The 17,732-nt window shown below is 40.9% G+C and overlaps 1 protein-coding gene across 2 annotated transcripts in view; it reads left to right on the top strand.

Moving 5' to 3' along the window:
• The window catches only part of mtor (mechanistic target of rapamycin kinase), an 84,368-nt gene that overhangs the window by 41,729 nt on the left and 24,907 nt on the right, over positions 1–17,732 (top strand). The window contains exons 29-34 of one of the 2 annotated variants that reach the window (XM_084014793.1): positions 7,814–7,889; positions 9,857–9,996; positions 12,845–12,963; positions 13,541–13,656; positions 16,228–16,305; positions 16,771–16,878. In XM_084014793.1, the coding sequence (XP_083870919.1) occupies positions 7,814–7,889; positions 9,857–9,996; positions 12,845–12,963; positions 13,541–13,656; positions 16,228–16,305; positions 16,771–16,878 (637 nt within the window). The remainder of the gene's footprint in view (positions 1–7,813; positions 7,890–9,856; positions 9,997–12,844; positions 12,964–13,540; positions 13,657–16,227; positions 16,306–16,770; positions 16,879–17,732) is intronic. The other variant, XM_084014794.1, reaches the window with a different exon arrangement.

Raw genomic sequence — 17,732 nt, 5'->3', positions numbered from 1 at the left:
AATTCTGCACTCTGGTTAGATCATAAACATGATCCTCCTCTTGATTTCCTCCATTTGTCAAAAAGAAATAATGGCAACAAGTCACCATAATGTTATGGTCAGACAATATTTATGTGGCCCAGTCTCATGTTCCTAACCGCAATCAAATGTGATGATTGCAGGTTAAGTTCAGTGGCTACATAATATTCTCCTTTTTCTTACCTTTCCATTATATTTCAAAATCTTCCACCAATATCTAGAAACGATTTAAGGGTAATTCAGTTAGGATAAGTATCTTTGCTTTGATATGTTAAATATAATTGAGTTACATGAGACACTAGTTCCATCTCTGCAGCCAACATGGTGAAGGTAGAAAGTTGACTGGTCTCTTACTTTTAAAAGAATCTGAATGTTTGCTCTATCTATATATATATATATATATATATATATATATATATATATATATATATATATATATATATATATATATATATATATATATATATAATGTTAAACTCAGCTCCTGTCTGAATAATATCTCTCTTTAGATTATATATATTTCAAACTCATCATGTTAAATTGATAATATAATGTTGGATGGTGTGTAGTGCCTCGTAATCTCCCTGTAAACCTTGACCTTCAGTCATTGATGTGCGTCAGTCCCTTTTGGAAAAATGTGGATAATTTACCTTCCTGGATTTTCTCATTGCCCTAACTGCTCTGAGTCACATCTCACTCTCTAGCAATGCATCCCAACGGCATCACTTTCCTTTGGTCCTGGACTCTGTCACTCAGGTGCTGTTTTATATGTTTAGCATCACGCTGTTTTTCCCCTTCAAAACTTCTTTAAACAGCATTCACCCTCTAACTATGTCTCACCAGGCTCCGTGTGAAGAATGCACGGCTCCTCTTGACATTAGAGGTATTTACTAAACTTTAACCAAAGCGTCCGTCTTTATGTGACTTCCTCGGGAAGCCCGCACATTTCATTGAACAGATTATTTCCTTTGACCTTTAAGACAAGTTGGACACCCTGCTGTGCAAATTGCAGCGGTCATCTATCTTTGATAAGTGCAAGCTGACAAAACAAAGTTATTATTTTTTTTTAGTCATGACATTCTAACAGGCAGCTTTTGTGTCCATAAGCACACTGGAAAAACGTTTTGTAATCAAACAGTGACCACTGGGGCCAGGCTGTCAGCGGAGCACTCATGGGTTCAATTACAGGGAAGGCAGGAGGTGAAAGCAGGAGCCAGTGGATTCCAGGGCTTCTATCTCAAATCTTTGAATTATATAATCTTTATTAACTTTAACCTCTTCCACCTGTCAGGTCAGCTCTGTCTGCACAGAAGATCCTCAGTGTGAATTGCATACATTGTATTATGAATCATTAATGTTGTGTTTTAGATTAACATAACACATATAAGGATGGATTCACTGCGATTCACTTTCTGAGAGTTATTTCATTTGAAGTAACACTTTGTCTTTTAATGTAAGAAAGTGATCAGGTTTACAGGATTTATTCAACGTTATAAAACAGATCCTATTGGTAGTTGTTTACTCACAGTCTAGCTTAATTATTAGTACGGTTTGAAATAGAATAGAAATAGAAATTGCATGCCTGACAACCCCCCTTTTTGCCCCATGCATGGATATTACCTTACTTTTATACACTTGAGGCAAGTAGCTAAGTTGCCATGGATTTACGTTTCACTATAATTCAATGGATAATGATCTGCAACTCGGTTACACCCGGTCACGTTTCAGGGTGAAATAAACGGTTCCATATTAACCATAATGAAGGAGACAGTATGCACCAAGGGTATCCAGCTCTTAGGCCGACTTCATGCCCTGGAAGAACCATCGAGAGGTCTGGTGGCTTAAGCTTTTGATGGCTACCATGTGGCGTTTGTTGTCGCACTGTGAATGCAGGTCAGGCAGCGACCGTGTGCTCACCACCCTGCAAACTAGTGCAGCCGGGACAAACAGTACTGGAGGGGAAGAAGGATGGATTAGCCACGATCCGTCCAGAATCAGCACAGTTTTCCACGTTGTGCTTCTTCAGAGAGACGTTTCGTGACACTGGGATGTAAAAACTGTTGAGTCACGGGACAGAAAACAAAAACCACTTGTGCCATCAAGTCAAGTCATGATTGTTTTTAGCTTTGTTGGTAGGAGAGCCATTTCAGGCATTTAAGTAGATTTTAACAATTACCTAAAGTGAGTGCAACAAACGTTTCTTTCAATAAAGTTGAACACAGTGGAACCAGTGTGAGTATAAAATCTATAAATAAATATAAATGCTGGTTGGTGTTTTGCTGCTTTAAGACTCTGATGTAATCCTCTTGTTTAAACGTGATAACTGCCTACACTGCTTGTTTTCTTTATTTAGGAGAAGAACCAATTAGAGCGTGAGTCAATATCAATAAAACAATCAAAATGAATTTATCAAACAACTTACATCTTTCATTGGGAATATTTAATGGAATTAATGGATAATGGGAGGTAATCGCCCCGGGATACTCTACTCTTTCCAAAAACATAGTCTAAGGATCTCTTTGTCCACATCGCAGTAGCAGCATTCCAATGAGGTAACTGTCAGGATTTGTCCTGTTGGCCTGAAGGTGAGGAGCCCAGGAGACGCATTCTGTAGTTGGTGTCTCAATGTGGTGATAGTGTGCTGTAATCATGGGTGGAATAGTTTCTACTGATGTCTCAGTGGCCCCCTAACACGCCCAACTACCATGAGGGAAAAGAAAAACAGAGGAATGGTGTGGTGTTATGCAATAGATGATCTACCAGTTTTTTCTATGCATATTATTTTAACAGGGACATTTTTTTTGTGTCTAAAAACAAAACTTTATAACAAGTTTATTTGCCCTTTTCCTTTGTACAATGCCACATTCCAAAGTACTAAGCTTTATGATAAGCTTCACTGAGAGAGCTGATTTTGGTCATTTCGAAGAAATTGTTTCAAGTCAAGGGATACTAAGTGTTTCCCCATGCTGCAGCATCTGCTCGGTGATGAAACAACCACCTTTTTGTCTTGACGTTTTTAGAGAAATGAGAGACAAAGGGCTAGTCAGATGGTGTCCGAGATGAGTTCAACCCTCCTTTAGCCATACGCATCCCGGGGCAATCTGGAAGGAAGCGGGTGAGGTAACCACTTCCTGTCCTCCCATGCTTGTCTCGTGTAGTAATTCACTGCTGTTTTCTTAGGAAACATGGAGGTCATGTAAACGTAAAATGCCAACCATGAAGATTTGTGTTTTCTGTTCATGCAAGATTTGGATTTACTCCTCATTTTACACGGTTTATGTCTTCAGATACGATGTTGGTGGTCAAGAATTTATCAGAATGAAAGATGAAATATTGGCAAAACTTTATCAATACGTCAAAGCATCTCTAGGCTTTACACATGATGATGATGTTTGATGATGGTAAGATGTAGGATGTCTGTATCAAGCGGCAGTATTGTTTAGTGCTCATTTGTTGAAAATGTTGTATATTTGGATACTTCAAAATTATTTGTCCATTATTCTTGACTATTTCTACTTATTTTTATATTGTCATTTCCTTTCATTTCTTTATGATGGTTAGATCCATGACCTTAGGTAAAACACATTGATTTGTTTGAGAGGGGTTATAGAAATAAATCCCCCTTCCCTTACCCTGCCTTCATTCATCATCTGATTCTCGTGTCAACAGTCAGAAGTACAGAATAATTTTCTTTCGAAACTCAGTCTTGCTGTTATAAAATGATCCAGCTGAAAAAATAGGAATCTTTTGGGCCTATTAATGTCAATCATTTTGTAATTGCCCATGACTGATGTCTGAGTGGGATTTTCTGGACAGAGAAGAAAAACAAAGCTAGTTCATGCTACATTGGCCACTGTGGTTCAATAATCAAATGAGGGTCATTTGAAACTAACCATTTCTCCCCCAAAAAAAAGTTTTAGAGAAAAGGTCCATCTTAATATTATTTTTATTTTTGGAAGGCCATTCTTGCACAAATGCAGTAGTTGCTTTAGTTCACCTCACAAGAAGTGTTAACTTAAAACTACAGTGGTTTGCATGCATGGATTTGAAAATGCCCTATGTCCAATTTGAACAAGGATGCAGGATTCAGGTGATTTTTCTCATTTTTTGTTATCCTTCCTGCTATTTATATGTATGTTTTTGAGGCTTTACTTTGCATGCTTGTGCCCACTGTTAGCCAGAATGACACAGGTTCTAAGCCCTCCTACTGCTTGCCATGTGTTCTCGTAAACATGAGGTCATCTTGGATGGGATGTTTATTTCCTTTTTAATTTCTCAGAATGGCCTTCTCATGGCCAAATGCCTTGGGAAGTGTTTGTTAAGCAGTGTGTCTGCTTGGACAAGGCCTGTGCAATGGAAAGAACTCCCTGAAGGTGTCAGACAGGCTCATTCTGCCTGGGAATATTGTTGATTGCATTTTGGCTGCCCCACAAATGAACGGTTCTTTAGGCAGAAAGTTTAAAGAAGTGTCAGACAGCTCGTGTCACTTTTCCACTTTTCCTGCAGTGGAGCAAACGTAAAGCTCAGTGGCGTGAAAGAGCTGCCACTGTAATGGAGCAGCTAATCAGTCGCTGTTTTGGCTTAGTCACATGTAAGGACCTACACCATGGTTCTTTGCCTCTAGCACCCTTCAACAAAATAAACCTATAAACCAAATATTTTAAATGTATGGCTGCTTCTCTCTAAAGTGACTTAACCATTTTGTTGCCCAACGCCAGGGCTTCTAAGCTTCCTGCATTGCCATTTCAACAAATTGGTCCTCACATGCAGAGGCAGGAAAGATGTCAGTATACCTGTCTTTAGTGGGGAATCAATGCACCACCATTGTAGGCCTTTTGACAACCTTTGCTAATGTTATGTTGTATGTTTTAAAAAATATCAGAACTTTTACAGCATTAAGAGTTTCAAAAAATTGCAAAATTAATCAGTTCAGTGGACCTTGCTTAACTATTCCGTTAAACACTGTTTAGATAGCCATTCACATTTTAAAGTTATGTTCAACATTAAGGAATGGAGTCAGCACTTGGCACGCGAAAGGGCCAAAAATCAGTAAGGATCAAGTGGATAGCTTCCTAATTAGATTAGATTAGGTCCAGTAGTGAGGCCTGATTTTCCCCTCTGTGAGATTCATGTACATCTTAACCTCTCTGGAGGGAATTATCTGCACTTCCTCAGAGATCATGCTCTCTCCTCTCAGTGACGACGCCAAGAACCTTTAGAATAGTTGAGATGGGAATTATGGATCATTTTATTGGAGCAAAGGGGATTTCTTTTAGTTTAACATCTGAAAAGAAAATACATGTCTCTAGTACTCCCTCTTTCTGATCCAAGGTATCCATGGCTTAATGTATTATATTAATCATAATCTAATGTGCATGTGCTGATTTAGACATTGCAGTGTGATAAATCATTTGCGTTATACTCTTGAGTCACACGAGTGTTAGTCATTACTAGTCAGCAGCATGCATCTGCCTGAAAGATTTGGTTAACGTGAATAAAATGTGACCCAAACATATGCCATCACTGTACGGTGGTTGTTTTTCTTTCTCTTCTGGTCAGAGATGCTTTTGTATTAGACTGTGCAATAAAATGTTGTCATAAAGTAAGCTGAAAGACAAAGACTGTACTGTATTAGGCCAGTAGTAGGTATTTGGTCTGGATCTGTCCTGTAAAATATGTTCTTTAATTCATTTTTAGGCTATTTTGCTTTGTGTACATTAAAGCGTTTGACAGGCCTTGTGCCTTTTGAAAAGTGGTATCAAGGATTTTCTCCCCTGAACTTCTGTGGAAAAAAACACTGCATGCTAACCTTATTCAGGGTTTAGAGTTAAACCCCCAAGAAATCTGATTCAGGATACACAGCACGAACTTCACGGCATGATATGATAAATCATGATGATTTTACAGATGATAGGACTTAAGCTCAAGCTTACTTGTCCATGTCTCACGAGCAAATGTGAGGGTAGTTCCAGTTAGGAAGTGAGTCTTGTGCCCGGACGAGAAAGAGGCTCGACGGTGGTTGCAAGAGGTTTTCTTGCTAATAGTTTTGATGGAGTTTTTACTTGAGGAGACTGTTACGTGAGCCCTGTCATCTGGTTGTGTTTAGACTCTGTGTGCTTGGAACTGGCAGCCAGATGGCTTCAGCCGAGGGACAATGAAATCTCCAGGGTCCGCAGGAGAGAAAGCCCTTATTCTGAATTGTCTCCTCAGATGAAACCACATCTGGGCGGCTTTAGCATTCCTCGGCAGCTTGTGTGTGGTGGGACGCGGAGGCCTTGCACTTCTTGCATCGTTCGGTGCCGAGTTGATTATTTGACAACAGGTAGTAATTTGTTGGTCCAATTTGAATTACAAAGTGTACACAACATACCGGTGTGATATCGTCAGCGTATGTATACTGGATGGTCGATGTGTTTATTGCAGACTGTGAGATCTGTATTTAATTGGTTGCTATAAGAGTGTATGGCGCTCTATCAAGCCTCATGAGAGTGCTACACAAATGTGTATCAGTTAAAATGAGCTCACTTTGTTATGCAGTCACGTTCTGTCTAGAATGATTTACTTGAGGTCCTTAAATCGCGTCATCTGCTTACACAGGCATCTTTTGATGTGAAAGGGCAATTTTGATTGTCACACACGATGAAAGTAAAAGTAAAGTAAAAAACAGCTCTGGTATTGGGTATCTGCAATCTTCCATCAGTACTCTGAATTAGGGTACTGGAATCAGTATCAGGAGGGAATCAGTGCTATCGGCGCATCCCAGGTCTTTCTTGAGCCGCATATTGGCACATGATTAGCAACGTGCAGGATTGAGTCCCCAAAGTAATTTTATTTGATTAATTTTTAGATGTTTTCAGAGATGACTCCTGTTGGGATTTCTATTGTTATTTTACTTTTCGTCATACAGGATGGTACCAGCAGCACATTATTTGGCGTCGTCAAACAAGATTTCTGACATATGCTCAAGTATCCCTCATCAACATTTGCCTGCTGTCCTCAGGAACTCCACTGCATACCAGCCCTCTTCAAACGCTACATTTTACAGATGTATTGGCCGTGGATGCGCACAGGTTTTGCAGTTGAGGAAATATAATAGACCTGCCGTGCATATGAGTGTTTCCAGATGTGGTGGCGACGCGGGTGAGTGGACGGTGTACAAACGGGAATTGTAGTGTCTTGACACATAACACATCGTTTGTCAAGCAAGCGTGGCAAATGTCAATTGGTGCATTTAGTTTTCACAATAAACGCCTTTCTGAAAAACACAGAAAGGAAACATTTACTCAACATTGCCAAAATGCATTGAAGCAGGTTTTCTTCGTTGACTAAGTTGGCAATGCTAACACTCCCGCACTGGTAGATGGCTGTTCTTGAAGGCAGACTGATGGTTTACGGACACAATTCTCTCTCGTCCCCAGTAAAGGTCTTGGTTCAATGTTATATTTCGGTTCCAGTGGCTTTGAATTGCAATAATAAGTTAGCTGTGTTTGTGGGTGGGAAGCCAGTGAAGGATCACGACCTTGTCTCTCCAACACTGGGTCCTACTGGTTGGTTGGTGCCAGTGCGTTTGGATCTGAGAAGGAAAGCAACTGTTACACTTCAAATAGATTTTCATCTTGTACAGTACATTTCCTATTGTAGGCAGTTTGTATGGTGAGAGGGCTCAAAGAAATATCCTTCTTGTTATAAGAGTACCTGCATTTATACATTGTCCACCTATTGAACCAGAGGTTTCCCCAAGTTTTATGGTCAAAATGGTCTAAAATCTCATCTTTTCTTTTGTCACATCTTGCAGCATCAACAATAAACTGCAGCAGCCAGAAGCCGCATCTGGGGTGCTGGAATATGCCATGAAGCATTTTGGTGAACTGGTGAGTGCTTTTTCCCCTTAAGTCTAGTTTTTGCCTCCTACCAAAAAAGGAAAATGTGTCTGAGGTTGTATTCACACCGACACTGGGCCAACAAAACTTGGCCTTCTTTTTCCTTTGAGTTGTACCTCTACATTGGCACAGTAGGGCTGCTGCTTCACAAGGCTTCCTGAAAGAAAATGTTGTCACTACCACCAGTAGCAACAGCCCTCACCAACTCACCTTCACATTTCTTGATGCATTTTTTAGGATAGCTCTTAGTGGGCTGTATTATATGTGGTCTCTTGTCCACGTACACTTGTACTTGTTAGAGAAATCCTTTTTCCCATATGCATCGGGATGAGGGCCATTTGAGAACCATACCCCCACAACACGCTTCTCTACATGTGCAGCACGTGGAAAAACCATCTGCCATGCCGATCAGTAGTCAAGGGCAAGAAGGAGACTAATGGACTTTTTCGTCCAATGGACAGGGTGTTTGGGATTTTCTTGGATATTTGCACACATTTTATGTGTCTCTGCTGTAGTGTTAATTTCCTCAACAAAAACAAAGTATTTTTGTCAACGACCTTTTATTTCCTGTGAATGTCCTTTAACAGTGACTACATACTGTACTTAGACATTATTGTTGACTCAAAAAGAGGAGACTAGAATATACTCCAAGGATATTGATATGGATATGGATGACTAAATATGATAAAAAAAAAATAACAATGGCTTCATACACAGGACTAAGACTAGATTTGAAAAAGAGCTGACCAAATTAGCACTACTCTCTTACTACTACTTTCTTAAAATACTTGGGACAACTTTGTACTTTTTCCAGTGGCAAAGAATTTTATGTTTCATACTAAAAATGCAAACAGTAATTACTTCTTAATGGCGTGTAGTTTGTAAGGTCGCTAGATAGCTTCATCTACTGTGACTCCCTATGATTATTGATGAAGTCAAAAGTATGAGTATGCCAATGCAAGTTATTCATGGTATACCAATGGTCATTTTAAGGGTGATGTATTCTTTTAATGATGATAGAACAGATTAAACCAGTATCTCACATTGTCACCAGTAATAACTGTATTCAAAATGTAAAAAATAAGACATGTGTTTCAGATTTAATGTATTTTTTAACATACAAAGAAGGAAATCAAGACTTGGAATTTTTTTTCAGCAAATTTACAAACTGTTACTACAAACAGTAATATACTCAGAAACCTAATACAGAGAAAGTAAATCTAAAATCACAACACATAGACACTACAAATTATTTTAATTGAGTGACACTCATAAAACGGACATAAAATACATTTTATCGGCTGTGATGGACTCAGATTATTACAATTGTATAAACTGTAGTATAAATGAGAGATTTTAACTTTCTACGGCAATTTGTGGTCTGACAGTTGAAAAAATCAAACACCATTAGTAAGCAGATTAACTAATACACAGTGTTTTAATTCAACGCTTAGCTGGTGTTAATGACAAACCTCAGTTGTGTGAAGAGGCAATGGAAAGAAAAAGGTATTTCCTTCTGCCTTTGTGAACTGCATTTATATTTCTCAGTAAAAGCGGGTTTGAAGTGAAAAAAAAAAGACCCATTAAAAAACGGTTTCACTGAATACTTCCAGGAACCTTGTTTATGAGGTGATCATTTGGAAAGCTTTTGTGTGGGAGGGTGCAAGGTTTCTACATTTAGTATACCAGTTATGGACCATCAGGTGAGCATAGGAGCTCCATGATGAATACATTAAATATTTATATGATAATCAAAGGTGTGAAATTCTTTGCCTGACTGTGAATGGACAAGGATTGTTGTCCCAAAGCCCTTTGCCTACACTTAAAGAAACAATGTATTAAATTGTCAAATGTGGATAACAAACACATTCGGACTAGTAGTTGAGGGTAATTGTGTGGATTTATTGTAATTACATGGTGTCAGTTTAATGTGACTCCTCTCTGCTTTTATTTACCAGGAAATCCAAGCGACTTGGTATGAGAAGCTACATGAGTGGGAGGATGCCCTGGTAGCATACGACAAGAAGATCGACATGAACAAAGAGGACCCAGAGCTCATCCTGGGCAGAATGCGCTGCTTAGAGGCCTTGGGAGAATGGTATGTCAGGAGTCATATCTGTTGTGAGTTCAGTGGGGCTGTAACAATTTGTTCAAATCAGTGTTCCAGCCTTCAGGTCTCAGATTCATTGATACATGTTTTCCTTTATAAACACTCAGTCAATATCAATGTTTGCTGACTGTATTCAATTTACCAGAAGTTATTTTTTTACTGAAATTAACTGCCATGGTCTTTCTGCCTTACATGCTTTGTGTGATTCACTGAAGAGGGCTCCACAGTGGTGTAGTGGGTAGCACTATCGCCTCACAGCGAGAGGGTCCCGGGGTTTGATTCTTTCGGGTTCCTTCTATGTGGAGTTTGCATGTTCTCCCCGTGTGAGCGTGAGTTCTCTCCGAGTTCTCTGGCTTCCTCCCACAGTCCAAAGACATGCAGGATGGGGATCTAGTTGTAGGCTGGCGTCCTGTCCAGGGTGTACCCTGCCTTCGCCCAATGTCAGCTGGGATCGGCTCCAGCCCCTCAGCGAACCTGAATACAGGATAAGCGGGAGACGATGGATGGATGGATTCACTAAAGAGAGAAAACAGAGAAGAAATCAGTTTCTTCAGTTTAACCTTGGATCTAATGGAGAAAGACGGTGTCTGAGGTGGTATAATTGCTGTGAGCTATTCCATCTCCCATTTGTTTTTTTTTGCGTTGGCAACCTCTTCCCTAATGAGTCCTAGCATTAGGCAAAGCAAGAGAAAAGTTCCTAATTTTACTGAGAAATGCATGAACAGGCATCCAACGGCAGTAAGAGGCGCCGCCACTTCAATGAAACCTCACCACAGCTCCGGCTCAGTTCCATAACTGCCACCTTCAAAGAGCCTTTTTTTTTAAGGGAAAAAGAAAGTCAGAAGATGTCGACGGATCCAAACGTGGGTTGTCACAGAGCTCATGACACTAAGCAGATGTAAATGAACTTATGTAACTTGCCTCCTCGTGCCATTGTTGTATACAACACGATTCATTTCACAAGAAAATTATTCAGCTGAAAGAGAGGCTCGTGTATGTTTGTGTGTGGACGGTTCAGGCTGGGAGATGATATAACAGATGACCGGGTCATTAGTCAAAGGAGATCAGACTCCAGAGAACACATTGTTCCCTGTTAAGGTAAGCTGATATAGTGTTCCCTGTGATAATCCAAAACTGGTGAGAAAGATTTTTAGGTGCCGTTAGGGTTTTTGGCATTTGAACATTAGGTGAGATTTCACCAGATTTGAAGCAACCTTTATGTCTAGAATGTGAAAAAAAAAATGTGTTGACCCTCACATTTTAATCTGCTCATAGCAGACTGTTTTCATCTCTGACAAATGCTGCACTCGAAGCCTGCAGCTATTGTGGCATGTTGTGCTCTGGGGATTGAGGCCGTGTGACTGATAGAGCCACTTTTTGACACCACTGCATAGCTTTCGTGAACTGAAGTAATTTGGAGAAGGCTTTATTTGGATTCGCTACATGTAATGATCTTTTCGTTGGAAAGCAGAGTAGAGTTTGGCAAGCATATACTGCAAAATACCAGGATGTCAGTTCCCTGTGTTGTGTTCTGTTATAGGGCGATGCTCGTACTGAAAATGCCCTGAACAACAGCTGTTCCCACTGATTATTCCAGTTGATTAGATTCTGTTTAGGAGAAATGCTGGGAATGATGTGATGTCCAATATTGATATGCTAATAAAAACAGGAGAAGCACAGGTGTAATTGATAACATAAAAAAACTGCATTCCATTTAGTTGAGATAGTTCCAGGGTCTTGGTATTGTTCATGAGGTCTCTCTGTCATAGCTTACGGAAACACTTAAAGGAGCTGAATCTTTGTTGGCGTGTGCAGGTCGGCCGGTCCATTCATCCTCTCTTGTGAGGTACAAGGAGACTAACGAGAGTGAGGGGGGGTCACACAGTCCAGAGGAGAGGTCTTACTTGGCACAAATGAAAACCCCTTAGTGGGTGGACCGTGTCTCCTTTTAAGATTTATTTTCCACTAATGTGATTAATGATCTACTGAGTCAAATTATAACTGGAGCTCGTCCTTCCGCTGGACACTATGTGTTTGTCTGCTGTAGACACACACAGGGCCAGGGTACCGGAGCTTCTTCTACTTGTTGCTTTCATGTTATACGATAGCCAGGCAGCTGGAGAACGGCTTCACTTCACTGACCCCCATCCAAACCTGCTGCTCTCTTCTTCTTCGTCTGTCCCTTCCGCTTTCTCTCCCTCATCTCAGCTGGGTCCAGCATCCTGCCTGTACAACACATGCGGCAGGTTTGATTTTCTCCTGGACAATGCCATGCTGATTGTTGTTAATGAGGAATTAGTCTTGGTTATGCGCCTGACCCCAAAGGGAACATCCCATCTGTTTGCTGGGATGCTTGATTTTATCAGACTGTTTGGAGGCGGTGTACTAATTTGAACATGTTCATCTTTAAGAAGAAATGAAGAAATAAATAATGGCAGATGTAGAAGAAACTAAGTCTTATCTTTATCTCATTCTTGACTGGAAGTGCTAAGCTATTCTGTTGAAGGAGTTCTCCAATTTTTATAAAAGCTGCAGTATTTGCAATTTCACAATGGTTATCAAACATTTTTCACATTACTCCCAGACACTGTGTGATATGCAAATCATTGTAGCTAAGCACGATTCTAGGTTGTCGATTCCTTTTTTGACTGCTTTATTTAGTGTCTTGGTAATATTCCATGTCACCATACTGCAGCACTGATTCCCTGATTAATTAGGGGACCTGATGATAGCTGAGATCAGTTTCTGATGATGTCATCACAATCATCACCAGGGGCGTGAACAAACTTGGATCTGCGTTTTCTAACATCTGAAACCTGTGGTTAATGTTTTCCAGGGGGCAGTTGCACCAGCAGTGCTGCGAGGAGTGGACGCTGGTGAGCGAGGAAACCCAGGCGAAGATGGCTCGTATGGCTGCTGCTGCCGCCTGGGGTTTAGGTAACCACTTAACGTCTGGTATGAACTTACAGTTAAAAACATTTGGGAGAAAAAGTAAACATTGAACAATATAGTAGCACTCCGGTGAGTTTTAAGAGAAGACTGCATGCAGCATTTAGGCCATCCTCTACCTGACTCAGTACAAAAATGCAATCAAACAGAGCTGCAATTAAAACGGTACAGTGACTGTTCCCAAGTTCCTGACACACAACCAGATGGGAAACCAATCATAACATTGACATATCGTAACGTGCAATGTAGCAGGGAGAACACTGCAGAAGCGTCCCCTGAGTTTTGCGGTGTGTGGCTTTGACTTTCTTAAATCAAGCATAAACCCAAACAGAAGGCCGTGCATCTGAAGACTCCAACCCACTTTTATTGTTTTTGGGAAGCAGAATGTTGAGGTCGTAGTCATTTATATAGCAAGCTGAGGGGGACTGTTCTTCAAAACAGCAGCGACAGGCTGGTAAACTGTAATCTGCTTCAGTTTTGCTAACTAATTTACCAGTTTGTCATTAAAAACATCCTGCTGAAACCTGTTTTCATGCTGTTTTCATGCTTCTTTCTCCTCTTTCCCTGACTCTTGTTTTTGAAGGACACTGGGACAGCATGGAGGAGTACACGTGTATGATACCAAGAGACACACATGATGGTGCTTTTTATAGAGCAGTGCTAGCCCTGCATCAGGACCTCTTCTCATTGGCCCAGCAGGTGGGTTTCATCAGCACATCTCACAAAATCACACACTGGATAAGATCCCCCCCACCATTCTATGTACATTTAAAGTCTATATTTTTAGAAATATCTCATAAAGACATGCCACATGGAAGTTCGCCTAGTCTTGTGTCTGGACTTGGAATTTTCATTCGTCTTTATAACAAGGTATTAAGTTAAAATCATTGGAAACCAACGCTGTGAAAAAACATAAAAATGGTTTTACGGTTATTCCAGACGGGACAAAATTCCCCCATCAGCTCAGGCTTTTCATTAAAAGGACTAAAATGCACACGGTTTTGTTTTGTTTTTTGCTTTTACAATGTGGCACCACCTTGGTGTGGAAATGTTATGTAACTCTTGAAGTTATAAATCATCTAAGCATCCAGCCTCAAACAAATCCAGAGCCCGTTAACCCCTCCTGTCTGCATGTCAAAGAGGTCTGGTGGAGGTCAGGGCGGTGTTTTCCTTATTTTATGAGAGTCGGGGTGTTAGTTGAGCTCACGGTCCCCTGGAGATGGATTTGTTAAATCTAGATCCCAGCACGCCTAATGGTCACAGGCTCCAGCACTGACACTAGTAGACACCTGCTCCTCCAATTTCCCTGCGCTCATCCTCCGAGTCCATTTTCACCACAGAGCATAGGAGACCTGCTCTATGCCCCGTCATCCTTCCACAGGCACCCGACCTGCTCTAATTTGGAGATTTGATCCAGGTGTGGCCTATAGGATTCTACATCAGCTGAATAGAGAAAGCAGACTTTTGACTCTTGGCAACAATGAGGCCACTCACAATGAATGAGGAGGAATGAAAAACAGATGGAGCGAGAGTGAAAGCTTAAATGTCAACATGAGCTCAGTCTCGTCTTCCGGATGTGGTTGATAATCCTCGCACTTAAGTCCTTTTGATTCCATAGAGCTGTTCCTTTCCTCTGTACCCCCAACAACCTGACTTGTGCTCCAAGAGTTTCACCGTTGGTCTCTATGAACGGGTTCAGGTTACTTTGTTGAATAAATGTCATTGTTTGGTCTGTTCCAGTGATGATGCGTAGACATGGCATGTCGTGTTCCCCCTAGTGAAGCAGTCTGTGGCTGGGCCAAGATTTAGGATATTCCCCCAGTCCCCAAACTGTGTCATGATTTTTAAAACCTTTAAGTTTCCTCGTGTGGTTGATTTGGCTCTGACCATTGACCTTAGAGGCCTTCATATCACTCTATAATGATAAATTAATCTCACTGGACTCCAACCTGTGTAAGTATGTAAGCAACCTTTATGCAAGAGAATGGAGGACTGGGTCACGGTTTGTTTGTGCTGCCAGAAGTCAGACACTGCATTTACCAGGAGTCGTCTGGGCTGCACATTTCCAATGAGGCCCCAGCGCAGTTATTCAGGAGTAAACAGGACCATAACTGAGGGGAGGTTGTAAAGCAGCAGCCTCATTGTCACCCCCCACCCTCCCATAACCCCTCCTCTTGTTGTGCATGCCTGAAGAGGTGTTTAGTCACGCCATCCCTCCTTACCCTCCATGCAAAAAAAAAAATAATGAGTGGGAGTGGGTCTGAAACAGCTGTGTGTCCTGGCCTCATAGAGCTTCCAAAGTCCCCCTCCCTCATTTTACCTTCCCATTAAGTACAGTTCCCAAAAACATAGATGCCCCAGAAATCCTCGTTTGTCATCAGCAGTACATGTGTCCTTGTTTGTCCCCTCCGCTGCTCTGGATCAGGTATTCTCCTCAATTACTGTTTTTCCACCCCTCGGGGTTCTGACTGGTGGAATGTCTGCAGTATCTTTGAATTTGGAGAATAGTGCTGTTCTGAAAAGTCAGAGAATGACACGCAGGAATAAAACAGGATGGAAGGAAAAGGGCATGAATGTACTCGGTACGGTTGGTTTAACGTCATGAAAATGTTTTGGGAATTTGTGTCACGTTCATGGCAGGAAACATGACTAACAGTCCCGACTTAAGATTAACTCTCCAATTCCTCTCCCATTCTCTGAATGTGCATTCAGACATAGACTGTTTTCTTCTCTTTTTTTTTTACATTGACATCCACAACCATGGTTACATAACTTTCGCACTGTTGCTCTCAACAGTTCATTTAACTCTCCTCATAAAACGCTTGGCACTCAGCAGTGCGTCAAACCATTTTGCTATACACGTAGGCTTTCTAGTCCTCGTTGCACTAATGTGTTGCTGTTGGCTGCACTTAAGTGAAAAAGGTGTTGAGCAGCAAGCAATAACATGCCTTCGTTCGTTTGGACAAGGTGTTTTTATTCCCTGGGTTTAGTCCAATCCCGGCTGGTCCTGATGCAAGTATTTAGGGCGGTGTGACATTGTGTTCTGGTACTGCGGTTGTGCTATTATTATGTGATTGAAGAAATTCTATTATTGCGATTCGTTAGCTTTCAGAATGAAGAGTTGGAGTATCTTGGGCAGGCCACTGGTTGAGGATTTACTGCGACTCTAGAGGCTAACTTACAATAGCACCATCAGTGCAACATTCAGGCAGCCGTTCATTTCTTTAATAGATCACACTGTAAATGTCCTTCTTTTTTTTCTCCATGTAGTGTATTGACAAAGCAAGAGACCTCCTGGATGCTGAGCTGACAGCCATGGCTGGAGAGAGCTACAGTCGAGCCTATGGGGTAAGCCTTCTGCTGAGTCAGCCAAAATATTCAATCCTTGGCCTCAGTCGACTATCTAATTTTTCATAACATTCATGTGCAGAAGGATTATGACAATTGTATTGAAGTGATAAAGGTATCTGATTTAGCTTCTTTTGAAGTCAAAAGCATAAATATTTACAGTCTCTTTATTGATTAATTCCCCTATTTTATTATCTGTATGTTGCTTGGATCGCCTTCTAATCCAAGCAACATTTCATGAAATGACGATGCTGGATGTTGATACATCGTTAAACAAAGCCATCGTACGGAGGCAACTAACCTTCTCTGGCAGATGCCACACAAGAACGGTTGCTTAATGAATTCAATTGTAGATTCTCATCAAATTTACAAGCTTTGATCATTTTTAGGATGACCAGAAGGTGACTTTTGCAACTATAATAATGAATGTGTGGATAACAATGCATGTGTGTGTTTGTTTCCCAGGCCATGGTGTCTTCCCAGATGCTTTCGGAGCTAGAGGAGGTGATCCAGTACAAGCTGGTGCCAGAGAGGAGGGACATCATCAGGGAAACATGGTGGGAGAGGCTTCAGGTAACTGCAGCACATGATACACACACACACACACACTCACGTGTGCAACTACAAATGTAAAGCAGCTGTTGGAAAGGCTACTGTTTCTAATGTGAACCATTACAAGCCAGAGAGCATACATACACGCTCTAATGCCTCAGTGAGTAAGGATTCACCGTATTATGGATGTGTCTCATTTCTGCATCTGAAAGTAGATTTGTAAACGAACAGTCGTGTTTTGCTCTGGTAATTGTTATTTACGGTGCTTGAACAAACTTCAGATGAAGGACAGTAGTAACTAAGTCAAAGATGTGTTCCACATGCAGCGAAAACTAGTTAGAATCTGTCCAAATGAGCCTTTTTGTCTCCAGAAATTCAGCCAAACATTTGCAGCTACATCAACAAAGAAACGGATGAGTCAGAACAGCTTCTGATAAAACAGGCATATCTAGTTTGTTTTATGAATCAAATGTTAGTGTTAGCACACTGTCCACCAGTGACAATGTGATTTGTGTGGTTTGTAGTTGTGATTCTCTATTATCATTCTCATCATAATAGAAATTGAGGTGATCTTATGCTGTAATTTAACAACTTTAATATTGCCCACTGAATGCAGTAGGCAGGACCAAGGTAACATCCATTCACAGTCCTACTCCGTGAAGTACCGTACGTACTTCTTACTATGTAAGAAATGTGCTCATATTTTTATTCAACAGTGCATAAAATGACCCTGGTAGGAATATTCCGAAATTAAACCGTGGCTAGTTTTTGTGTAACCCCTCCCAACTCTCTTACTTCCTGAGACTGATTATGATTACTATTATTATCTTTATTCATTGTGAATTACAGTGTCGTACATGTTGTTAAATGAGACG

The sequence above is a fragment of the Eutrigla gurnardus genome (assembly GCF_963514095.1).
Source record: "Eutrigla gurnardus genome assembly, chromosome: 8".
Classification (NCBI taxonomy): Eukaryota; Metazoa; Chordata; class Actinopteri; order Perciformes; family Triglidae; genus Eutrigla; species Eutrigla gurnardus.
The sequence above is the reverse complement of the archived record's forward strand: the minus strand, read 5'-3'. Positions and strand labels throughout refer to the sequence as shown.